Source organism: Anolis sagrei, chromosome 4 (genome assembly GCF_037176765.1).
Source record: "Anolis sagrei isolate rAnoSag1 chromosome 4, rAnoSag1.mat, whole genome shotgun sequence".
Classification (NCBI taxonomy): Eukaryota; Metazoa; Chordata; class Lepidosauria; order Squamata; family Dactyloidae; genus Anolis; species Anolis sagrei.
This window is the reverse complement of record NC_090024.1, coordinates 21,470,756-21,494,504: the sequence shown is the minus strand read 5'-3', so window position 1 is coordinate 21,494,504 and position 23,749 is coordinate 21,470,756. Positions and strand designations below refer to the sequence as shown.

The following is a 23,749-nucleotide window of genomic DNA, read 5'->3' as shown; positions in this document are numbered from 1 at the left end:
GCCGCATCGAGTCCTTCGGGAGATGCTAGTGGGGTACAAATAAAGTTAATAATAATAATAATAATACTAATCTTGCTGTGTTTATAACAACAACAACAACAACAACAACGTTATTCTTATATCCTGCTACAATCTCTCTGAAGGGACTCAGAGCAGCTTACAGATGGCACAAAGTGCCTAAAAACAAATATAAAAGTAAACACAATATAAAATACAATAAAATAAAACACATGCACATATAAAAACATGAACTCGTACTCAATCAAGCTGCGATACACTAACTGTGGCAGTAAATTACTGGCACGATGACTGGGCTGTAAACTTTGGACTAAAATAAGTGCCAGCTGCAGTAATGGAGAGAGGGCATGGGATAAAGTGCAGGATGGGCAACTACTACGTAGGACAACTAGGGGCAAAATATTTCAACGTTTAATTGAAGAGCTACATCTTCAAACCCTGTGAAAGGAGGACAGTGTGGGGGGCCTATCTAATCTCCCTGGGGAGGGAGTTCCAAAGCCAGGGGCCACCACCGAGGAAGCCTTCTCCCTTGTCCCCACCAACAGCGCTTGTGATGGTGGCGGGACTGATAGGAGGACCTCCCTGACAGATCTTAGAATCTGTGTTGGTTCATTGGGGGGGGGGGGGGGGGGAGAGGTAGGCAGGACCCAAGCTGTTTATTTTATAGGTGATGAATAGCACTTTGAATTGGGACTAGAAACTTATCAGCAGGACTAAATCAGCAATTGATTTAATGAGTCTACTCTACTACAGGAAGGAACTGACAAAGCCACCTGAAAATTCCTTGCCTAAGAAAACCCAATAAAATGCATGGGTTATGATATCAACCAACAACTTGAAGGCACTGTATGTATATGTGTAACATACACACACATATGTTGGGTCTAACCAAGAAAATTCACAAGCGATAGATGAATCATAAATGGTAAAAGATAGCAAACAAGGAAGAAACAATAAAAACAAATCAAGAGATAATTACAAAACTTACAATAAGCTAGGATTTATAACACAGACGTGATGTGACTGCTTCAGAAAGGTTATTCTGGGCTTTCTCGCAAAAGCCATGGTGCTGTCTAGAAGCAGTAAAGCAACGAGATGAGAAAGTGGGACATTTCCTGGGGCGCCAATGAACTCAGAAGTTGCCACTGACAGGATTAATTAGGATTCTGAGGAGAGATGCTTCTCTCAGCTTTTGAAGTGTGGTTTAATTTGGAGATGATTTTGTCAGTGTGGAATGTATTGGCCTCTTCCAAAAGAATGTGCTAACTGATTATCACAAGTGTTTTACTAATCTTTGTTAGAAGTATTGTAAAATGTGCAAAATTATATTGTTCATTGTATGTATTTGGTTATATTTGTGTAAGTGAGTTTGTGCCTTTAATTGCTGAAATGCTTGTGGTTTGGGTTTGGTCAATTGGGTGCAGGTGGATCTCATTGCTGCTGTTATAATGGTTTGCATCTGCCTGCAGTCTTTAGGTCTTGGTCTTGGATTTGGTTGGAGGTTTTTGTTTAGGGTCTGATGTCTGATTTCTGAGTTTCCACTATGAAGCTATAATAAAGTAAGCTTCTGCTGTAATATTGTTATTTTTTATTTGATATTATAACTCTGCTGACAGGTTATGGGCCCAGAACACTGCATAATCCATGTGTCTGAGGTGATGTTTGTTTTTGAAATATGTGGTGGAACATTAAGAAGTTTTTTGAAGGCATTTTTGAGTCTTCTGTTCCTGGCTGCTCTGGTGAGCAGCGAGGTTTAAAGTGATAGCTTGCTGCTGAACACTAAACCTTGGAAGATTTGCCTTCAGAGAAATCAAGAAGATTTATGGCTTGCTATGTTGGAGAATTTGCCTTCTACGTGCCTGAGCAGCAAGGGCCAACTATGTTGCTTTCCTGTCTTGCCTTGCACAAAAGGTTTTTTCAGCAAATGTTTCTGAAGCCAGAAGAAGAAGCAAACAGTTTGTGAGTCAGACCCTGTGTTTGAATTCCAGAGAATTACTGCAAAGTTTTAAAAGATATTGGACTGCTAGAAGCCAATTTTACTTGAAGAAGTGAATATAAATTGGCTGGGCTGAAACCCGGGTATACTGGGGGTCCTTTCTTTTTTGGTGCAGTAAGTATTTGTTTCTGGAACTTTGGGACTTTAAAGTGAAATACCAAAATGGCTTTGCCGCCTCTTCAAGTTGGTTCACTCCCTTTTGATAAACTATCTGATAGTAACTGGCTCAGTTGGAGCATCAGATTTAAAGCTTATCTGGTTTCCCAGAATTTATGGGACATAATTGAGAATTTGCCAGCTCAACTAACTCCTGCGGATCAACAAAAAGATGAAAGAGCTTTGGCGCTTCTTCAGTTGTCTGTGTCAGATTCTTTGTTGGTTCACCTTCATAATATTCCTCATGCACAAACTGCGTGGAATCTGTTTAAAGATATGTTTCAAAGACAATCAAGTGGTTCAAAGATAATTCTTATGCGACAGCTGTTTAACCTCAAACATGAGGAGGGCACTCCAGTTCAAACTCATGTTACAAAAGTTGTGGCTCTTTTTTCGGAATTGAGAGCAAGAGACATTATTTTTCCCCCTGAGCAACAAGCGTTAATCTTGATGGGATCTCTATCTCGCCCTTTTTATGCGTTTATGGACTCTCTTCATGGAATTCCAGACAGGGATCTTACGATACCTTTTATTTCGGGGAAAATTATGGAATTTGAAGCTCAACGCAAATTGAGAAGTTTTGCTCCTATGCAGAAGAGTTCAAGTTCTGGGACTGCTTCTAATGACACTGCTTGTGTTGCTAAGCCAAAGTCACAAATTGTGTGCTTTAAATGTAAAAAGAAAGGGCATTATGCTAAGAATTGCAAACAGAATCCAGGACAATGGAGAAACAAGCAAGTGGTGAGACCTAGTTCTTCAAAGGACTTACAGCATGCTTTCCTGGTGACCTCTAAGAAGGATACAATGAACTCTTTCATTATTGACTCAGGCTGTTCTCAGCATTTGGTAAAAACTATAGAACTGTTGACAAATGTGAGAGACTCTGATATAAACTTTATTTCTTTGGCAGATGATAGAAAAGTTAAAGTATTTTCTTGTGGTGATCTTTATATTGACAGTCTGAAATGTACTCTTGAGAATGTGTACTATGTACCAGAAATTATGTATAATATTCTCAGTGTCAACAAACTTTTGGATGAAGGTTTTGAGGTGTCTTTAAAGAAAGAAAAGTCTATGCTAATTGATCTTCAAGGTAATGAAGTGCAACTGAGACAAGAAAAGGGATTTTTTGTTTTAAAGTCTGCTACAAATGTGTCTGCTTGCATTAAGCAGATACCTGATAATCCCAGGCCATTACACGACAAATGTATTCATGAATTTCACAGGAAAATGGGTCATTTGTCATGGCAGTATCTAAGACAGACAGCTGAGTTGTGTGAGATTCCTATTCAAGGATGTAAGAATTTTCTAGATTGTGAAATTTGTGCAGCAGAAAATCTTAAGAAAGCTCCTATAGCAAAATACAGTGCTAGAGTTTCAAAAAGGGTCTTAGAGCTTGTCCATATTGATGTATCTGGTCCTCATCCTACTTCTGTAGGCGGGTCGAAATATTTTTTGATTTTGGTAGATGATTTTTCACGGTTGAAGTTCACCTTCTTTCTAAGAACTAAAGGTGAAGTTTTTCAAAAAATTTCTGCTTGGCTGAAGCTAATGCAAACACAGTTTCCTGAGTACCCAGTACAAGCTTTTCAGAGTGATCGTGGTGCTGAGTTTATGTCCAAACAAATGCAAAATTTGCTTGAAAGGTTTGGCATAGTTCACAGGTTAACAAATCCTTACTCACCCAGTGAAAATGGGGTTGCAGAAAGGTGGATAGGTGTTGTAAAGGTTGTGGCTAGAAAAATGTTAAGAGATGCTAGTTTATCTGATGGATTGTGGGCTGAAGCCGTGGCAAACGCCACCTTTGTGCTCAATCGTTCTTTTTGCAAAAGTATCAATAGTATTCCTTATGTGTTGTTTTTTGGAAAAACTCCTGATTTGAGTTCAATCAGAGTTTTTGGAAGTGACTCATATGTCTTAATTCCTTCTCAACAAAGACATAAAAAGGATTCTATTTGGAAGAAATTGAAATATCTAGGCCCTGCTTCTGAGTCAAAAGGTTGGAGATTTTGGTGTGGTAATAATAAGGTGTTAGTTTCTAAAAATGTGAAGTTCCAACAACACAGTGGTTGGGAAAGGATTCATTCAAATAAGGAAGTGTTTCTGCCTTTCAATACTACTCAAATGCACACACCACTAACCACACAGCCAACTACACAGCAAGTTTCACAGCGGCCTGCTACACAAGTGCAATCAGTTTCACAACAGACTGCACAGCAAAATATACAACCAAGCACATCTCAAGATACACAGTTTGGAACACAAGTGCAAGTGAAGCAAGAATCTGTTTCTAGTCAGTTACAAGGCAGTAGTCCTGTAATTAAAAGGACAGAACCTCAGAAGAGAAAAGCTGAAGCTGAATCTTCTAGTTCAGAAAGTACTAGCTCTAGTAATTCAGAAACTGATGAGACTGATGGAGGAGATAGTACTAGGACCATTCCTAGGCGCAGTTCTAGGACAACTAAGGGTATTCCTCCAAAGAGATACCATTGTGAAGTTGTGAAAATACAAGAACATGACTGGTCTGAACCTCAAAGTTATAAAGAGATGTTGAAAAGAGATGAGACTGAGAGAAATCTTTGGTTAAAAGCAATGCAAAGTGAATTTGATGCTTTGAAAGATTTGCAAGTCATGGAGAAGTCTAAAACAGTTGACAATGTAAAGGTTCTAAGTTGTCGTTGGGTTTATAGACGTAAACAAACAAAGGATGGTGGTTTTTTGTACAAAGCCAGGTTAGTTGCTAGAGGTTTTGAACAGATATATGGAGAAAATTTTAATGAGATATTTAGCCCCACAGTGTCTGGGGAAGCACTAAAAATAACCCTTGCAATTGCCAGTAATAGGAATTTAAAAGTCAAACATTTTGATGTGAATACTGCGTATCTTCATGCAGACTTGGAGGAGAAAGTTTATATATCTGCTATCCCAGGTTTTGAATCTGACCTTCCTGAAGGGACTTATCTTCTTAAGAAAAGTCTTTATGGTCTTAAACAAAGTGCACGTAATTGGAACCTACATTTAGACAAAGTGTTGACAAAGTTGAATTTTGTTGCCAATAGTTTTGATCCTTGTTTGTACTCAAAAGGAAGTGGAGACACACAAATGTTTATTGTAATTTATGTGGATGATGTGTTATGTATTGGATCTGAGGAAAACATTCAGGAAGTATTTCAGAATTTGAGCAAAGTATTGAAAATCAAAAATCTTGGAGATGTTAATAGATATCTTGGCATAAATATTGCCAGAAATGAAAGTGGTTTTGAATTAAACCAAACTGACAAGATTTATGATCTTTTGAGAAGAACCAGAATGGAAAATGCAAACACTGTTAATACACCCATGGCTCTTCAGTTTTTACAACATGTAGATGGAGAAGTGTTTGATAACAATTTCATTTATCGTTCAGTTATTGGCTCTTTATTGTACATTGCAAACAACACAAGGCCTGACATTTCTTTTTCTGTTGGTATCCTAAGTCAAAGGATTCAAAATCCCTCACATACAGACTGGGCTGGAGTAAAAAGAGTTCTGAGATATTTAAAACAAACTGCTGAAAAAGTTTTCAGAATTTGTCCAGATGACAAAAAGTCTTTAGAAATACATTGCGATAGTTCTTTCGCAAATCTAAAGGAAAATAAATCTGTTACTGGATTTGTAATAAAATACGCAAATACACCAGTGTGCTGGAAGAGCAGAAAACAGAACATTGTGGCATTAAGTACTGGAGAAGCTGAATTCTCAGCGTTGTCTGATGCTTTGACATCAGCAGAATGGCTAGAATCTTTGATTAAAAGTCTGAACATTGATTTAGAATTGCCAATACAAGTTTATGTTGATTCTCAAACCTGCATCGCTTTGGGTAAAAGTCAAAATATGAAAACGAAGTCTAGATACATTAATGTTAGATATTCAAATGTGCAACAATTTGTTAAGGACAAAAGAATTGTTCTCAATTATGTTCCTTCAGTTGAAAATGTTGCAGATATTTTGACGAAACCTCTTACTTGTGAAAAACATAACCAGTTTTGTGAAAAATTGAATTTATGAATGTATAAATATGAACTAATATAATTTTGTGGAGGAGTGTTAGAAGTATTGTAAAATGTGCAAAATTATATTGTTCATTGTATGTATTTGGTTATATTTGTGTAAGTGAGTTTGTGCCTTTAATTGCTGAAATGCTTGTGGTTTGGGTTTGGTCAATTGGGTGCAGGTGGATCTCATTGCTGCTGTTATAATGGTTTGCATCTGCCTGCAGTCTTTAGGTCTTGGTCTTGGATTTGGTTGGAGGTTTTTGTTTAGGGTCTGATGTCTGATTTCTGAGTTTCCACTATGAAGCTATAATAAAGTAAGCTTCTGCTGTAATATTGTTATTTTTTATTTGATATTATAACTCTGCTGACAATCTTTCTTCTTCAGCTGGATTGGTTGTGTCCTGCAAGATTGTCACTCAAAGTTTGAGCATGTTCTCTGCACAAAGACAGAGAAGTATGTCAGGAAGGGGAAGTGGATTGTCTTCTCCCAAGTAAGCTTTATTTATGCCATTTGGACCAGTGAGGTATAGTGAATGTTGGACTACGACTCTGAAGACCAGGTTCTAAATCCCTGCCTAGGCACGGAAAGCTATTGGGTGATCTTGGGCATTTTACACTCTCATAGAAAGATAAAGGAACCCTCCTCTGAACAGATCATGTCAAGAAAATGCCAATATAGCTTTGCTTTTGGGGACTTCAGAACTAAGGTCAGATCTGTCCTTCCTGAGGTCCCTGTCTAGTGTGTACATCCCCCAGATGTCTTTCCTCCAGATCTTATTTTCTGTGATGTTTTCTAATCTTAAAGGCTGTAATGCCTCTCCTAGTATTTAAGACTACATGTTCCTTCAAACTGCCCGTTTACTTACTACAACCTAAGGAATTCCATAGCATTTTCTCAGAAATCGTTTTGCCCAGTAGTTCCCAACCCATGGGTCGCAACCTCAAATAGGGTTTTCTGTAGGGTCACTGGGAAATGGTGAGCTATGAAAATTTGAAAAAGGAGAAACAAAAAAATCACGTAACAAAAAAAAATCCTGCAGAGAGATATGTTTGCGTAAATGTGGAACGATCTTTAGTTCATTGGGTTAGTTAGTTGTGAGGTCCAGGTTCATGTTCAGTTTGGTGATCGACTCTAAGGAATGCGGGTTCTGCTCGGCTTGTGATTGGTTGATTCTTAGTGATACATGTGTGCTCAGTGCCTAGCCTTGTTTCTTGTAGGTGGCTACATTTTTTCCCCTTCAATACCAGAAAATTCTATAAAATCTAATAAATTATACCTAGACACAAATTGAATCATCCCACTTTCAAGAATCTGACACCCAGCACATTACATTATTTCCCTTCTTTGGCCAGCAGAGAAGCAAGCCAAGAGCAATCAACCATGGCCCAGACACCATAGTCAGCACTGAAGCAGCAGCCAACAGCTCTGATTTTTAATGTATCAGGGTCGTGGGTCACTTTGCCTCTATAAAATGGGGTTGCGACATGAAAAAGGTTGGGAACCATTGGTTCTGCCAGTTCCTTCCTCTGAAATATAACCTATAACACTTGTTATTCATAGGTGGTATCCCATCCAAAATAATTCTGCCAGCAGTTGAAATTTTCTTCTCAGTCTCCAGATTAAAGAATCATAAAATCCTAGAGTTGGAAGAGACCTCGTGGGCCATCCAGTCCAACCTCTTGCAAAGAAGAAGGAAAATTGCATTCAAAGCACACCTGACAGAATGTGATTTTGTAATGTCTAGCATTACAAACCAAGTCACTGAAAATAATTCACACTTATAGGTCTTATATTTGCTATGTTCACATTCCCTTAGCTGTCCCTTTTCTTTGGATGCCTAAATTCTCTTTTTAAATACTCCACTGAAGTTTAAAGTTACTGTGTTGCTATAAATCTGGGAAATACATTTCAATTTCATAAGGAGAGAATTTTTATTTTGAAGACAGGAGTCCTCAGTTTGCAGTTATTGCCCCCATCATGACACCAGTCTCATATTACTTAACTATCAACCCCTGGTGGCACAGCAGGTTAAGCCGTTGACCTGCTGAACTTGCTGATTGAAAGGTTGGTGAATCGAATCTGAGAAGCGGGGTGAGCTTCCGCGATTAGCTCCAGCTTCTGCCAACCTAGCTGTTAGAAAACAAGGAGCCCCCAAATTTCATTTTTGAGGTCCTCATAGTCCCCGGCATCCCTTCCATTACATTAAAGAAAAAAGGAATGCACCAACTTCATAGTTGCATCATATTTATTTTGCTCCTGCCCCAAGAGTTAGACTTAAAGCACCTCACAGCTAGGAGACCCCACTGGCGCAATGGGTTAAAACCTTGTGCCAGCAGGACTGCTGATTGACAGGTCAGTGGTTCGAATCTGGGGAAAGCAGGTTGAGCTCCCTCTGTCAGCTCCAGCTACCCATGCGGGGACATGAGAGAAGCCTCCCACAAGGATGATAAAACATCAAAACATCTGGGCGTCCCCTGGGCAACATCCTTGCAGATGGCCAATTATCTCACACCAGAAGCGACATGCATTTCCTCAAGTCACTCCTGACACACACAAAAAAACCCCTCACAACTTAAAAGAGCAATGCAATTGAAAACACACAAAATATATATTGGACTAGAATTCAGCTGACTGCAGTATTAAAACAGTATATGCCTAGGTAAAAGAATAAATGTAAAGATCTTAAAAGCAACTTTCCTGAAGATTTAATCCTGCTGCAAAACATTATATGAATGTTAGATGTGATGTTTTCAAACAAACCTTTTTGATTACACTGTCCCCGTGACTGCGTTGTTAGAAAAAGAGACTCCACTGACAACATCTTTTCTCACATATTAATAGTTTAAAGGGAGAGAGAATGAGAAGCTTAAAGGGATTGTGTTACTGCAGCCTCTCAAACTAGACAATTCAGTTAAAAGCAGTTCTTGTTTTGCATTCAGATGATGTGTAAAATAACTACAGGCACTCACAAGAAGAAAACCAAAACATTAACTAACCTGTGGTTTTGTGTTTTTGTTTTTAACTGTTTACAAACAAAGACTGCATCTGAATATCACCGAACAAGGAATTGTGGAAGCTGATAGTTCTGTAATAACCTCATTTTTCACTGAAAAGAGGTCAGTTGGGGGTTACTTTAGCTGGGAAGGCTTTCCCTGGTAGTTGGTGTGAGGTGTCAGCAGGAGGCATAGAATAACCAAAGCCTATTGGTGGGCATGTGAAGAAGAGACTTGTAGATGACCCATGATAGCAAATGTGATGGCACGCCCGAGCCTTTGGGGAAAACTACAGTGTCTGGCTTTACTCGGCGGCTATCCTTATACCTTCTGTTAAGATTGAGACCCTTAACACACAGAGGCACTTTAGGCAAGGTGCAAAGATGACCAAAATGAGTTTACTGAAAACTAAATGAATAAAGGTTTAACTCCACCCGGGACTATTATAAGGTAACTTAAAACAATACATTACAAAAGGAGCATTTGCTGGTTGCAGTCATCTCTCTGGAGTCTTCTGTCTCTGGTGCAATGCGATGGTTTATAAGCTGGTGCTTATAAGCTATCTCAATCTTCTTTCTTGTGAAGCTTAAGCTGGTCAAAAGCTTCTGTTGTCACTGGGACTGATGGTATAAGAATATTGCTGAATGCAGGTGCTAAGGATGCCTGTTTTTGGACTGCTTGGGCCTAGGAGTACCAGACAATGCCCAGACTTCTGTTCACTGTAGCTCTGCTGCAGAAAAAGGAAGAGTCCAAAGGAACTCTATACAATAGGGCTGGGCAATTCGTTTCGTTAATTCGTAATTCGTTAAAAAATTCATTAATTTTTGAATTACAAAACGATTACAAAACTTATTTTTAAACCTGGAAGTGTTTTTAAATATCGAAACGGCAGGCGCCAAAAAATTTTGTATTTCCGTCCATTTCGGAAATACGTAAGATGGCCGCCTGGCTTGCTGGGAGCTCTCCTCTCTCGGCGCCGGCTGAGCAAGCGAGCGAGAGGGCGAGCGAGAGGGCGAGCGGTGAGCGAGAGGGCGAGGGCGAGCGGCGAGCGAGAGAGAGGGCGAGCGGCGAGCGAGAGGGCGAGCGAGAGGGCGAGCGAGAGGGCGAGAGGGAGGTCTCCTTCTCTTTCTTTCCTTTTCTCTTCTTTCTCTCTCTCTCACCTTTCGCAGGGGGGTTCTGAGCTCTCTTCCAAAGAAGGCTCCCCTTTCTTTCCCTCCTGGTTGGAAAGGCAGCCCCCATTGTGCCCTTCTTTCTCAGCCATGGCAGAAGCAGATCAGCAGAGCCTTGGAAACGTCTCACTTGCTTCCTCTTCTCTCTCTCTCTCTCTCTCTCTCTCTCTCTCAATTCGAGGCAGGAAACCCCTCCATCCTGCAGCCATCTACACTGCAGCCTGGATGAGGTTTGGCACCACATTGGCTCAATGCTGTAGCATCCTGGGAGTTGTAGTTTGGCAGCCTGGGAAAAAGAGCCCCTCCTGGGAAAAAGAGCCCCTCCTGGGAAGGAACCCATCCTAGCGAGAGGGCGAGAGGGCGAGCGAGAGGGCGAGCGAGAGGGCGAGCGGCGAGCGAGCGGCGAGCGAGAGGGCCCGCCAGAGTGAGTGCCTGCCTTCCCTCAATAATAATTTCTCCTCCCTATTCTACTAAATTAATAATTAAATTTAAAAAATATTTAAAAAATATTGAAAAAAAAGGGCGCCATCTTTACAAAATGTTTTGTAAATATTTACGAAATTTCATAAATACCGAACTTTTTTTTTGGAAAATTTTGTAATTATTTTAAATATCGAAACAAAAAAACACCCCAATTACAAATCGATTTTAGAAACAATTTTTTGCGTTGTTACCCAGGCCTACTATACAGGAAAATGGAATAGACTAACTAACGCTGGCCTCTGGGGGGGGGGGGGGGGGGAGGGGATGGAGGCTATGCTCCGCCCAAAAACTAATGCAAAAGAAGGTATCTACATTATTGGGAAAACCTATAAACAGGGGGAACTAAAGCAGAGAAGAGGAAAAGGAACAGCCAAGACTTCACAGAAAATAATGGTCATTTTCTGAGCCATGTGTCATATTTGCCCATCTTCATTGAATCCATTAATTTTTCTGAATTTAGGTCTGTTAGGAATTTTTGGTCCAATTCTGTTGATTTTTTTTAAAGAAACTTTCTCCTGAAAATGTTTATGCATTGTACTATGTTACAGACAAGAAAAGTTACAACATTCCCACAATGCTATCTTAGTACAAACTCAGGTCTGGGTCTTGGCCATAAACACGACCCCAACTGTTCATGTTGAGTAGATGTTGGCAACATATTACTTCAGGAAGAAACCAACAAAAACATGATTTGTACATCCATTTGGGCCATTCAGAAAGAGAATCATTATTAAAAGTAATGTCAAATGCCAAAGATGGTTCTATGGGATTGCCCTGTGAAGCTGACAGTGGTGAATAGTAACTAATACATTCAAAATGAGATCAATGAACAAACTGATGAATTAGGTACTATAGTAATGGCTTGTTTCTGTACACAGTGTGCTGATGGGATAATTTCCCCAGAGAAGAAGTTGTGCATGTGGAGGAAATGCATTTGTGTACACACAGGTTCTTATGAGAACAGACAAGTGCCTGTGGTCATTTAGTTTGTCTTCCATGAATGGTTGCCCTGAAACAGCCTTCTTGTTGTCCAAACAAAGAAGTGGCTGTCCTAGACACACACTGCTACTAACATGTTTGAACCATTAACTGCTGGCCAAAAAGTCCTATCATTATCCTATGCCGTCACTAACACAAGCTTATATGTGTATAGAAACCCATATCAATACTTGAATGTGTGTGTAGACATTAAAATACTGTCAAAAGAACTTTTTTGTGGAGCATAAAGACTGGCCCTCCAGTTGTGCTACATTCACATCTGGAAGGCTGCCATTTGGTCTGTTTAGTCAGGAGAGTGGGAGTTCGGTTTAGATACAAGGTTTGTGCTTGACTTTAAAATAGCCGTTGACCTTTCACCAACATCAGAGAAGCACAGAATCCTATAGTTGGAAGAGACCACATGGGGCATTCAGTCCAACCCCATCCTGTCAGGCAGAAATACATCATCAAAGCACTCCTGACAAATGGCCATCCCGCCTCAACTTAAAAACCTCCATTGGTCTCCCAGGCAGCAGCATATTCCATTGCCAAACAGCTCTTAATGTAAGGAGGTTTTTTTCAGTGTTGAGGTGGAATCTCTTTTCCTGCAATTTGAATCCATGGCTATATATCCTAGTCTCCAGAGCAGCAGAAAACAAGGCTTGCCCCTTCCACAAGTGCTGTTGGGTTGCAATTCCAAGACCTGGCTATGTTATCTGCATTTCAAATGCAGCAGACACAGAAAACAGCCAGCGCTTGGCTCTTTGAAGGCAACCATAAGACTGATATGGCCCTCAGTAAAATGAGTTTGACATCCCTGTACAAAACAATCTATACCTGAATGAGCCATCATGATTGAATTTCTAGTTTTCATATAGATTTCTCAGAATTATAATATTATACAACCCTTTAGGTTATGCATATGCCTCCTAAATTAACATTGTGTTATGCCTTGGATCCCATGTCAGGAAGAATGGGAAACCAACAAACAAACTTGCACTATTTCTTCCCAGCATGGGGTTCTCGGGATTGTCGTGAGGTAAGAACATTGGGATCAATAGTAAAGCTCTCTCCACATTCATCTCAATTTGTTCTCCCCAACTATGTAAGAAATGCTTCACTCACTAGCCTAGAAGTTAGCACTATGTGTAGCCAGCTTTAGCTAGTAACATGAGAGTGTTCCTTAAGCCACCAAGTGCTTATACGTTGGTGGGAGGCCACTGGCAATAGACGGGGCCTCATGTCAACAGTTCGTACTTTATTGAGCCTTAAAACACTATATATTATGAGGCTGGGTCCTCTACTTTCAAGTGTGAGGCAGCCACCTCTGGCACATTTGGGATATGAAATAGTAGCAAATCCTAGTTATTTATGTTTGTATTTTATGTTTAGTGGGAGGAGGGATATTTATGGAATGTTCAGTCTAATCTGCCAAAATAACTCGGCTAACTTGACACTATGGGTGAGGAGGAAAAGGTTCCAACTACTTCAAGCAACAAAATGCCTCAGATGAAGCCCCGATAATTACGTTACTTGTGTTTTAACATGTGAAGCTTCTAGGAAATAACTTTTAAAGATGTCATCAACAGGATACAACCAGAATATAAGATAGAAAATAGTTGCTATATATGCAGTGCTGAACATGAATTGTACACATACTGGTAAGCCACCATTAGTCTCAGCTAAATTTTGCTAAATATTTAGACATTGGATATATGACTCTTTGCATTTGATGAGTTTAATGCCAAAAAATCCCAGTGGCATTCACTGTTCCTGTTAGCATTGCACACATCAATACAGTATGACTCTTGCATTCATGGGAACAGTACTCACCATTTCATTTAACCACACCTGACCAAATATACCCTTGCTAAGCATTTTCTAAACCTTCCAGATGATTCTCTGGTTTAGTTCAACTGGACATTGACCACAGAGTTCTGCTAGAGAACCCAGTGATATTCAGAGAGGTATCCACTCCAGGCATGTCTTAGGTCCTCTACCATGATTCTTTAGTATATTTTCACTGGAAGTTATTCATTCGATACCCAGGTTGTTGCACATGCACATGGAGCCTAGAACATATCCTCATGGATATAAGAGGTTTGTACTGTATTCTTTGGGCTTCATTTATATATTTAATGTCCTGCTTTTCTCTCTAATGCAGTGGTTCCCAACCTTTTTTTGACCAGGGACCACTTGACCAGGAACTACTTGACCAGGGACCACTTTGATCATGGACCACTCTTCAACATTAGTAACAAAAGGGTTACAAATCATTTTTTGTCAACTTTAGACTCGGTTTCAGGTGCTGATTCTGAAAATTGCATTGGATAGACCACATCAGCTCTAGTTTCTGATACCGAACATATGCCATGGTCAGCAACGGCGAAAGAGTGGCAGGTGCCATGAAAGGAGCGGAAACACATTAAATTAAATTAAGAAAGAGGAAGGAGGTTCGTGGACCACTGGTGGTTCACAGCACACAGGTTAAGAACCACTGCTCTAAAGGGTTTCATTTTGGGCTTCTTCATTTCAAGACCTCTGGGCATTGTATCCTCCCATTCCTCTTTTGATTGAAACAGCATGGTCAAAATAACATCATAGTACTGGTTTTCTCGTTTACTGGCTCTCAGTCAATTTCTGGGCCAATTTCAAAGAGTTTTTTTCTTCTTTATGACCTGGGCACCTATACGACCTCCCCTTTCTAAACCTACTTATCCAGACCTTTCTGTCTTCAAGGGCCCTTTTCCAATGCCTCCGCCAAGTGATTTGTGTTATATAACCTCCTGAAGTCCTTTTCAGTGATAGACGCTGGCTTCAGAGTGCCTTCTCCAGACAGATCCTGTTGTCATTTAGTATTAAAACCATTTTAATTTTGCCACACCTTTTCATCTGACCTGGCTTTAAATTGTGTTTACTGTGTTTTGTTCTACCTTGTATTCTAGTTTTTGTTGAATTTTGGATTGTTTCCCTTCTTGCTGCACATTTCCATTAGAAATATGGAAATAGGAGTCGCCTTTGGGCTGATATGGGCAGGGTAGAAATAGCGTAAATAAATAAATAAATAAATACACGGCAACTTACAAATACTGAAGGACAATGAAGTTGGTTAGGTTGACTCAAAAGCTTTTTACCAATGGATTTTAACCACTAGCTGCTTAAACCAAATTTCTTTTGAAGCTAAAATGTCATTCTCAGAATCTTGGACAGAAGGCAAGAAATATGCAAGAAATAACACACACCCTTGGGTTGCTGAGTATTTTGTAACTGTGATGAGATTTGAGTATGTTTAAACATGTCAGGGTAAAAATAAACAAATAGAACTTGTTTGAAGTTTGTCATAAACTAGTTGTTCTCATCAGTGCTTAGCTAATAATCTTTATGCTCAGCTACTCTGTTCTTGTTTTACTTCTCATAATTCTCCTCATTTTGATAACTCTGTTCCTCTGGTGTCCCCTATCCATCTGGAAAATATATTCCTTATCATAACTGCGCTTCCCTGGAGGAAACAAGTGGCCAAAAAAAGGAACATGAAGAGGGAATTGAAAAAGACGATTTAGAGTTATAAATATTTTTAAGGACTTGGCAATGTACAGAGCCAAGCTGCTTCATTGGTGCCAAAAATATTAATTCCAGAAAGAGAGTTGTAACAAGAAGTCTAATGCTCCCATGTTGAACTGTTTACATAGAAAAACGATGTTGCAGAATCAAACAACAAAGATCTGGCTCCAAAAGCAGCACATCGAGATACAGAGTTCAGTTAATCCCTATTTCCCTCTCCCCAAAAGCCAATCACGTGGACTTGTATGAAGTGCATGAATTGAGCATGCTGGGATCCCACTGTTTCCCTCCATTTCTCCTTCAAAACTGTGAGTGGAAGAGATGTTGTATTATTTTCTATCACGATTTTAAGGAAGAAACTGAAGGAGAAAAGGATTTGAGTGAGAATTGTGTGTATCCTGGGAGTTTAGAGGTTCGGGAGAAGACCTTGCATGTTTACGTACATTTGATAAAGTTCTGATTACATTTTGGGGGAATTTTATATCCAAAAATAGCACTGAAAAAAAGGTATTTTTGTGAGTTGGAGTGTTTAGGGTGTGTTGGGGGGTTTAGGGTGGCTTTGAGAGTCTAAGGGCCACACTTTCCCCATCCTTGACATAGAAGTTTGCTTTTATTCTTCTCTCCACCAATCTCTGTCTTTTTTATTTCAAAAATTTAGGGTGAAAGCAATGAAGTAGGAACAATCTTACTGTTAATTGTTTAAGCAACTGGCAATCCAGGAGGTAGAGATGGACTTTGAAGTGAACCAAAAACTATTCGGGTAAACTAGTAACAAAAACACATTATTTCTTTGAACAGATACTTAAATAACAATAGGTACCTGGTGGCTAGCAAAGGGTAGGAATGAACAGGACTAAACCAGGCTTCCTTGATCCGTGGCATGCTCTCGTACATCAAGAGGTCCTTCTCAGTCAGAACTACAAGCACTGCCTTCCAATGCTTATCATTTTCCCCAACCACCTGGAGAAAAAGAAAAGGAAACATGAGCTTCAAGGTCAAAGAATGGTATTGGCAGATTGCAGCAGTCAGTAAGCATTGTGATATGAACAAGTAAGAATGAAATAATAATAATAATAATAATAATAATAATTGTATTTTTACCCACCTCTCCTCATGGCTCAAGGTGGGTTACAACATTGCTAAAACATACAATCATCTAAAACATTATGTAAAATACACATATTAAAACATATCTGTACAAAATACATAATAAAATACACACACACAAAAAGATTAAATATAAAATACAAGTTTTAAAAAGCAATACTGTATCTAGATGTGATCTGGATAAGACTGACTCTTGGAAAAAGGTAGAATATGAGTAAAGTAATTGATTGGTTGATTGGTTGGTTGATTGCATTAGCAGAGTACTGAGGGGCAAAAGATTAACCTCTTAAAAAATACATTCCAGGTTACTTCAGAGTAAGCAAGTAAATTAATCAATATGAATGCCACCACTGATAGCTATGTTTTTAAAGTTAATTATTAACTGGATCTAAACTTTACAGATCTCTGGAAGTGTGGAATTCCCAATCCAGGTGCCATTATCAGAGTGGCCTTGTCATTTATTCCAGACTCTCCAGGATCCCACATTTGCAGCAGCTGCCCAAAAACCAAGAAAAGGTTTGAGTGAATCTGGTTTAGTGAACTATATAAATGATATCTGAAATATTTGTATAAACATTAAACAAAACAAGGAGCATGGATTTTTGTTGTGATTTTGGTCTCCCCTACTATCTGACTAAATACAGACAATTCCCAAGTTATGAACAAAATTGGTTCTGGAAGTTTATTCTTAAGTTAAATGTTTTTGTAAATTGGAGCAGGTATATTTTTAGGTGTAACTCCAGTCATATATATACAGTAGAGTCTCGCTTATCCAATCTTCGCCTATCCGACATTCCGTCTTATCCGACGCTTTTATCCAACACCCTCCTTTTCCTCCAGCATTTCCCCTTCAGTTAAAGGAGCTCTCCCCAACTTTTTCTCCATTCCCAATAAGTGAAAAAGGCAAGACAAGGAGGAGGGGGGAGGAAAGGAAGAAAGAAGCAGGACCGGAAGCGGAAGCGCCTTCCCTCTGTGATTTCCACGCTCCTCTTCCACATCTGGGCACTTCCTGCTGGGTCACTCTAGCCCCGAGGTATTGCCTTGCCTTGACTTTTTGAGTTCGTGTTGTTAGTATTCTAGGTGCCTATCACCGAATCAGATGGGTAACAGTAGGAGACTCTGTATTATCCAACATTTTCTTTTATCTGGCATTCTGCTGGCCCATTTATGTTGGATAAACGAGACTCTACTGTCTCTCTCTGTGTGTGTTTTGGATAGCATAGGGAGGTGTTAATACTCCGGTGCTCTTCTTCAGAAGATTTCACTTCATTATACGTCCCTGTGAAAATTGGATCCTGAAAAAATGGCTTCTTGTGGAAACAAGGATTGGTGCTAAATCTTCAGTTGAGTTGCCTTTTCCCATGAGAACTCTATCAGGAGTGAATTTTCCTTTTTAGGGGTAGATTTCTCTCACTTCCTGTTGTCTCACCCATTCTTAACCATGAGTAACTTGTTAGTCAGATGTTTGTAACTCGGGGACTGTCCTATATTAAACAAGGAGTACATTGACGTATTATTGGAAAGAAAAGAAGTTATGGATTTCTGATTCGAGGGGTGCATCTACACCATAAAATGAATGCAATTTGTCACCACTTTAACTGCTGTGGCTTGACACTCTGGAATCTTGGGGGTTGTAGTTTAACAAGGTCTTTAGCCTTAGAAAAAGGTGACTCAGAGGTGATTTCCCACTGCCTTCCTTTGAAATATAGCCTACAGCACTTGGCATTCCTTGGCATCCTTCATTCATGTGCTAGAGATCTGGTGCCTTCAAGGTCACTTCTCCTCTCTTGAAAAACCTAGAGGTCTAACCCCTTCCAAAACCAGAAATTATTTACTCACCTTTATTACCTACACTAGACTATTCATTTAATTTTTACCCTGCCTTTCTCCTTGCACAGGGCCCAAGGTGGCACTGGCTACGTTATACGTCTAAATTATGCGTGGATTTATTCTGAAGCAAAAGATAATACTTGGGGAACTAAAACCTCTCAACTTGGAGCTTGAGTACTTTTTGTTTAAAAGAGAAATAGTTCAAGTTATGAATATAAAACAATAAAATTTAATTGGCAGTAGGAAATGAAGCTGCTGTGCAGGGAAGCATTGCACAAAACCGACACATTCTGTCCCTCTCCAAACTGTATTTATAACCACTCAAACTGACTGAAAGTGTGGCAGAAATTGCCAGCGCTGAACCTGATTAGCTAGGACAGCCATAAACACAAGATTTTGGTACTTCCTGCACAGCAGGAAATTGGGGCTGCATTACATCTTGAACCCTGATAGCAATGAAGGAGGCAATACTTGGAGAATTACTTCAAGAGGAAAATGAAAAGACATGAGCGGCTGCCGTTTTCATTTCTAATCTCTTCCTGATCCCAATATGCACAACAATACGGGCTTGTGTTGTTGCTATCAGATCTGGCCACTAGCCAAGGCATACAAAATTCCCCACAGGGCACAGTAGGAATGGCTGTTAAGTAGCTTACGAAGAAAACAAGCGATGCCAATTGAGAAGGGCAAAAAGGGAGGAAGATATTACACAGCTTCAGCTGGGGTGCCATTTTTGTGCTGGAGCGTGAATATCCCGGGAAAACACAGGAATTTGACAAGGTGACTAATGAACCCATAAATATAACTGTACAGAGCTTTAAACATAAATTGGAAGAAAATGTTCTGGGGTCAGGGTCACGACAGTAATGGTTGATACCAAGGGATCACTGTAGATATAGATTTCTGCATGAGTTGGAGCCCTGATCATCGTAGGAATGTTTTCTATCTACAGTAGAGTAGAGCAGTGCCAACGTTGTATATCAGATTATGGTAGGAAACAGAAGTAAAAATATATAGGATACTTTGGTAAAAATTTCAAAAATGTAAAAAATTACTTTTATTGTTGAAGGTAATACATCTCATTTAAAAGAGCAGATAGACAAAGTAAAGTTATGCAATTTTGGTAGAGGAGTCCCTAATGCTGACTCTCACATCTCTGTCTAACCTATGGGTCCCCAGAGGTTTTGGCCTTCAACTCCCAGAAATCCTAACAGCTGGTAAACTGTCTGGGATTTCTGAGATTTGAGAACCACTGGTTTAAGGCAACTTGAGGCACAGAAGACTCATTATGCTCCCTTCTGAAAAATAGGGTTACAAAGCACTAAATATTTTGTTAAATAAGGGCAAAACAACCTCTAAATGGGAAGAATAAGCTCTTTGAGCTCTAAGAAAATGGGTAAAACAAGACAATAGAGTTACCTCTGTTCTCAATTGCTCTATATGTACAATTGTTAATGCTTCTTCACTTCCAGCAATCAAACGGTTGGCACAGAGGTTTGTTGTTGTTTATTCGTTCAGTCACTTCCAACTCTTTGTGACCTCATTTACCAGCCCAAGCCAGAGCTCCTTGTCAGCCATTGCCACCCACATCTCCTTCAAGGTCAAGACAGTCACTTCAAGGATACCATCCATCCATCTTGCCCTTGGTCAGCCACTCTTCCTTTTTCCTTCCATTTTCCTCAGCATCATTGTCTTCTCCAAGCTTTCCTGCCTTCTCATGATGTGGTCAAAGTACTTCATCTTTGCCACTAATATCCTTCTCTCCAACGAGCAGTCAGGCTTTATTTCCTGGGGTATGGACTGGTTTGATCTTCTTACGGTCCAAGGCACTCTCAGAATTTTCCTCCAATACCACAGCCCAAAAGCATCTATCTTCCTTCGCTCAGCCTTCCTAACAGTCCAGCTCTTGCATCCATAGCTTACTCTGGGGAATATCATTGCTTTAACTATGTGGATCTTTCTTGCCAGTGTGATGTCTCTACTCTTCACTATTTCATTGAGGACCACACTACAAATCAACATCTGTAATGGTGTACCTATGCAGCCAGTACTCCATATTCACAGATTCTGTATCAATGAATTCAATCAATCCATGTCTTATAGATATTTTTCTTAAAATTCCAAAAAGCAAAACTTGATTTTGCCATCTTTTATAAGGGGCGCAATTTTACTATGCCATTGTACATGCTGGGACTTGAGCATTCACAGATTTTGGTAATCCACAGAGGGTCCTGGAATCAAATCCCAGCAGATACCAAGGGCTCACTGTACATATGCCTTTCTGCATGAGTTAGAACTCTGATCATAGAGTTCTCCAGCTGGCACAGAGGAACACACAAGAAATGTAAGAATAGTGGCAAGATTTTTCATCCTTGTTGGACTACGATTCTGAAATTGAAATCCCTGCTCAACCATGAAAACCCATGGAGTGACCTCAAGCAAGTCACATAGCCTCAGCCCCTGTAACCCTTAGGATCACCATAAACTGGAAATGACTTGAAGGCAAACAATTACAACAAATTATTCCTCCCACAATAAGAGATTCAATGTATTCTAATGATTATGATATTCAACTAGGATTTCGGAGATCTCAATTCAAACGATAATATGTACTTGATTACATTGGCCCAGTTTCTTGCTCTTGCTGTGATGCCATAATTGCACCTGTATAGGTGAGGGTGCCAAGAATAAAATGACCATAATTGATGCAAAACTGGGAAAGGGATGTCAGTGAAAACCACTTCTGCCATATGAAAAAGCTACTTGGCTGCCTACGAGAAACTTTGGGAAGAGAGATGGCTTTTTTCTATTTTTCCCTTACTGCTGTTGCACTTAATTCTAAAAATAACCCTATTCTGATGGAACAGAGCATTCACGTCCTTAAATTACCAAAACATTTCTGTTTTGGTAATCTGACATGGGTTAATCTGATTTGTGCTGGCTGAACAGCTGACCTGAAGGTTAGTGGTTCAAATCCGTGAGATGGGGTGAGCTCCTGTCTGTCCGCTCCAGCTTCTCATGTGAGGAAATGAAACAAGTCCCCCACAGGGCGGCAAAACATTGGGGCATCTCCTGGGCAATGTCCTTGCAGATGGCCAATTTTCTCACACCAGAAGCGACTTGCAATTTCTCAAGTCGCTTCTGACACAAAAAGGAATCTACCTCACATGGTTGTTGGGGAAATAGAAGGGAAAAGGAGGATGGCCACATATACTTTCTTGCTCTCACTGGCAAAACAGATCGAATATAAACATAAAGAATGAAACAATAAAATAAGAAAAAAATAAAATGTGTTTTCTACGGTCATAATAAGCTATGGCATTTTCCGCAGAAGCAATTTCTTATGTATTTATGATGAAGCACCTTCAAAACTCTTGGCATTTGGGTGAGCAGGGAAGTCTGTCAGAGTCAAGATCCTTCAGTTGCTTGGCTTATGAGAGATGACAAGATCGCAAGCTGCAAAAGTGACACCTACCTTCCTATTAAATTTAATCAATTAACTGAGATAAATATCCAGCCTTCCCCAACTTGCAAGTGGTGACAGACAACTCTTGACGTTTAGCACATGTTTATGCAATGCAACAGTCATTTCATTTTTTAAAAAAAATTCTTCTGCTACCTGGCATTTATGCAGAGTTCTGAATTAGATATGCATACCAGAAATGGATAGAGTGCAAAGCTGTATTCTTTCTTCCAGATTACTCAACGATGGAAGATTGCTGAGGCTGTCAATCTATCAATGGAAATCCTATTAACAAATTACATGCTATCTGCAATGGGGACATGAAAGTTTAAGGCTTTCAACTTGCATTTCTAATCTTGTGGGGTTTTTTCTATTTTTTGTTCCACGCTTCATTGTCTCTATGGCAAGCCTTTTTCTACTTTCTCTTTATCTCTTTTCTCTTCCCCACCCCCCATCTATATAAATAAAAATGTAAATGTCCATTTGAGAACGACCTCAAATCTCCCAAAATACTTTACCGATTGCCTCAAAAGTTGGACACAATGTAGCATTCGAACAGGTGAATGCTTTAATGTACTCACACACCTACTATTATATAGCTGTCACAACTGTGTCAGGTAAAAATATGCTTGGCATCAAAAACAGCGCCATCTGCTGGATGTCCAAGCAACACATTGCAAAGTGACCCAGAAAGAGTTTCAAAAGATGTACAAGATAAATGTTGAAAGTGTGAAGATAAAATTGGGACATTTTGCCACCTGTGAGCAATACTGGCCTCAGACACATGGGTTGTTAGAGGCTATTACTGACATGACATTCCAGAAAAAAGAAATGATGGGTGAACTGGAAAGGAAACATGGAGAGATCAACCATCACTTGATGACAATGATAAAACTTTATGCTCAACAATTGAAAGCATTGTCATTTCCAAAGATAGAACACCAATTGGTGAAAACTCATGAAATGGAAGAAATTGTTAAACTAACAATATAAATGAAAGAGAAATCCTTGACCAATTAGAAGAATAGTTGTAAATAATTTTCAAATGTTTTGAAAGGTAGGGTAATATAGTAACTGCTGAAAAAAACCACATTCAAATAGAAGTAGAAAAATTGTTTTCATTTAAAGGAAGTTTATCAAATAGTGGAACAGAACCACTAATGGAGAGGCTGTTTGTAAATAGTTTAGTTTTATAATTTAGTTTGCCTGTGTTTTGTTTTGTTATGTTATGTTTTTCTGTATATTTTATACATAACAAATATTTCAGGGGTAGTTTTGTTTGAGAGTGTTCAATAACAATATTTGAAAAAATAAATCTACTCTCTTAGCCAGATTTCTTTTAAAAACCATCTTACTGGTCATGAGTCATTTGAGGTAACAGGTGCCATTTGGTTCCTATTTTAAATATCTGGGAGATCTGTTCATACTTTTGGATGCGATCCCAAACCGCATCCCAACCCTGCTGGTTATTCTAGTAAATATTCAAGGCAGCTGTGGGAAACGCCTCTGAAATGTGCAAGAAGCAATTCAGACTTAAAACTATTTTGTTGAAAAAGCATGCCCCTCTGGAGCTCAGGGAGAGCTTTCTCTTTTCTTTATGGTATAGTGGTTTGAGTGCTGGACTATGACTCTGGAGACAAAGGGTCCATCCAGACAGGCTGTTATCCCAGGAGCATCTGCATTTTAAAAATGTGGATGGTTCCTGAACCCATCTACACACATTCGAGAAAGTGTGTGCTTTATGGGGTGGGTGTACAGATGATCTTCAGGGACTTCCCGGGAGAAAACCCAGACACTCTAATCCAGGGGTCCACAAACTTTTTAAACAGAGGGCCAGGTCATAGTGCCTCAAACTGTTGGAGGGCTGGATTATAATTTGAAAAAAAAATGAATGAATTCTTATGCACAGTGCACTTATCATATTTGTAGTGCAAAAACACTTTAGAACAATACAATAATT

General features: G+C 39.5%; 1 protein-coding gene across 1 annotated transcript in view; it reads right to left on the bottom strand.

Annotated features, from left to right (window-relative positions):
* SNTB1 (syntrophin beta 1) overlaps window positions 1-23,749 on the bottom strand; it is a 149,156-nt gene that overhangs the window by 5,095 nt on the left and 120,312 nt on the right. Inside the window, exon 4 of the mRNA XM_060775833.2 lies at window positions 16,210-16,349. Coding sequence (XP_060631816.2) covers window positions 16,210-16,349 — 140 coding nt within the window. The remainder of the gene's footprint in view (window positions 1-16,209; window positions 16,350-23,749) is intronic.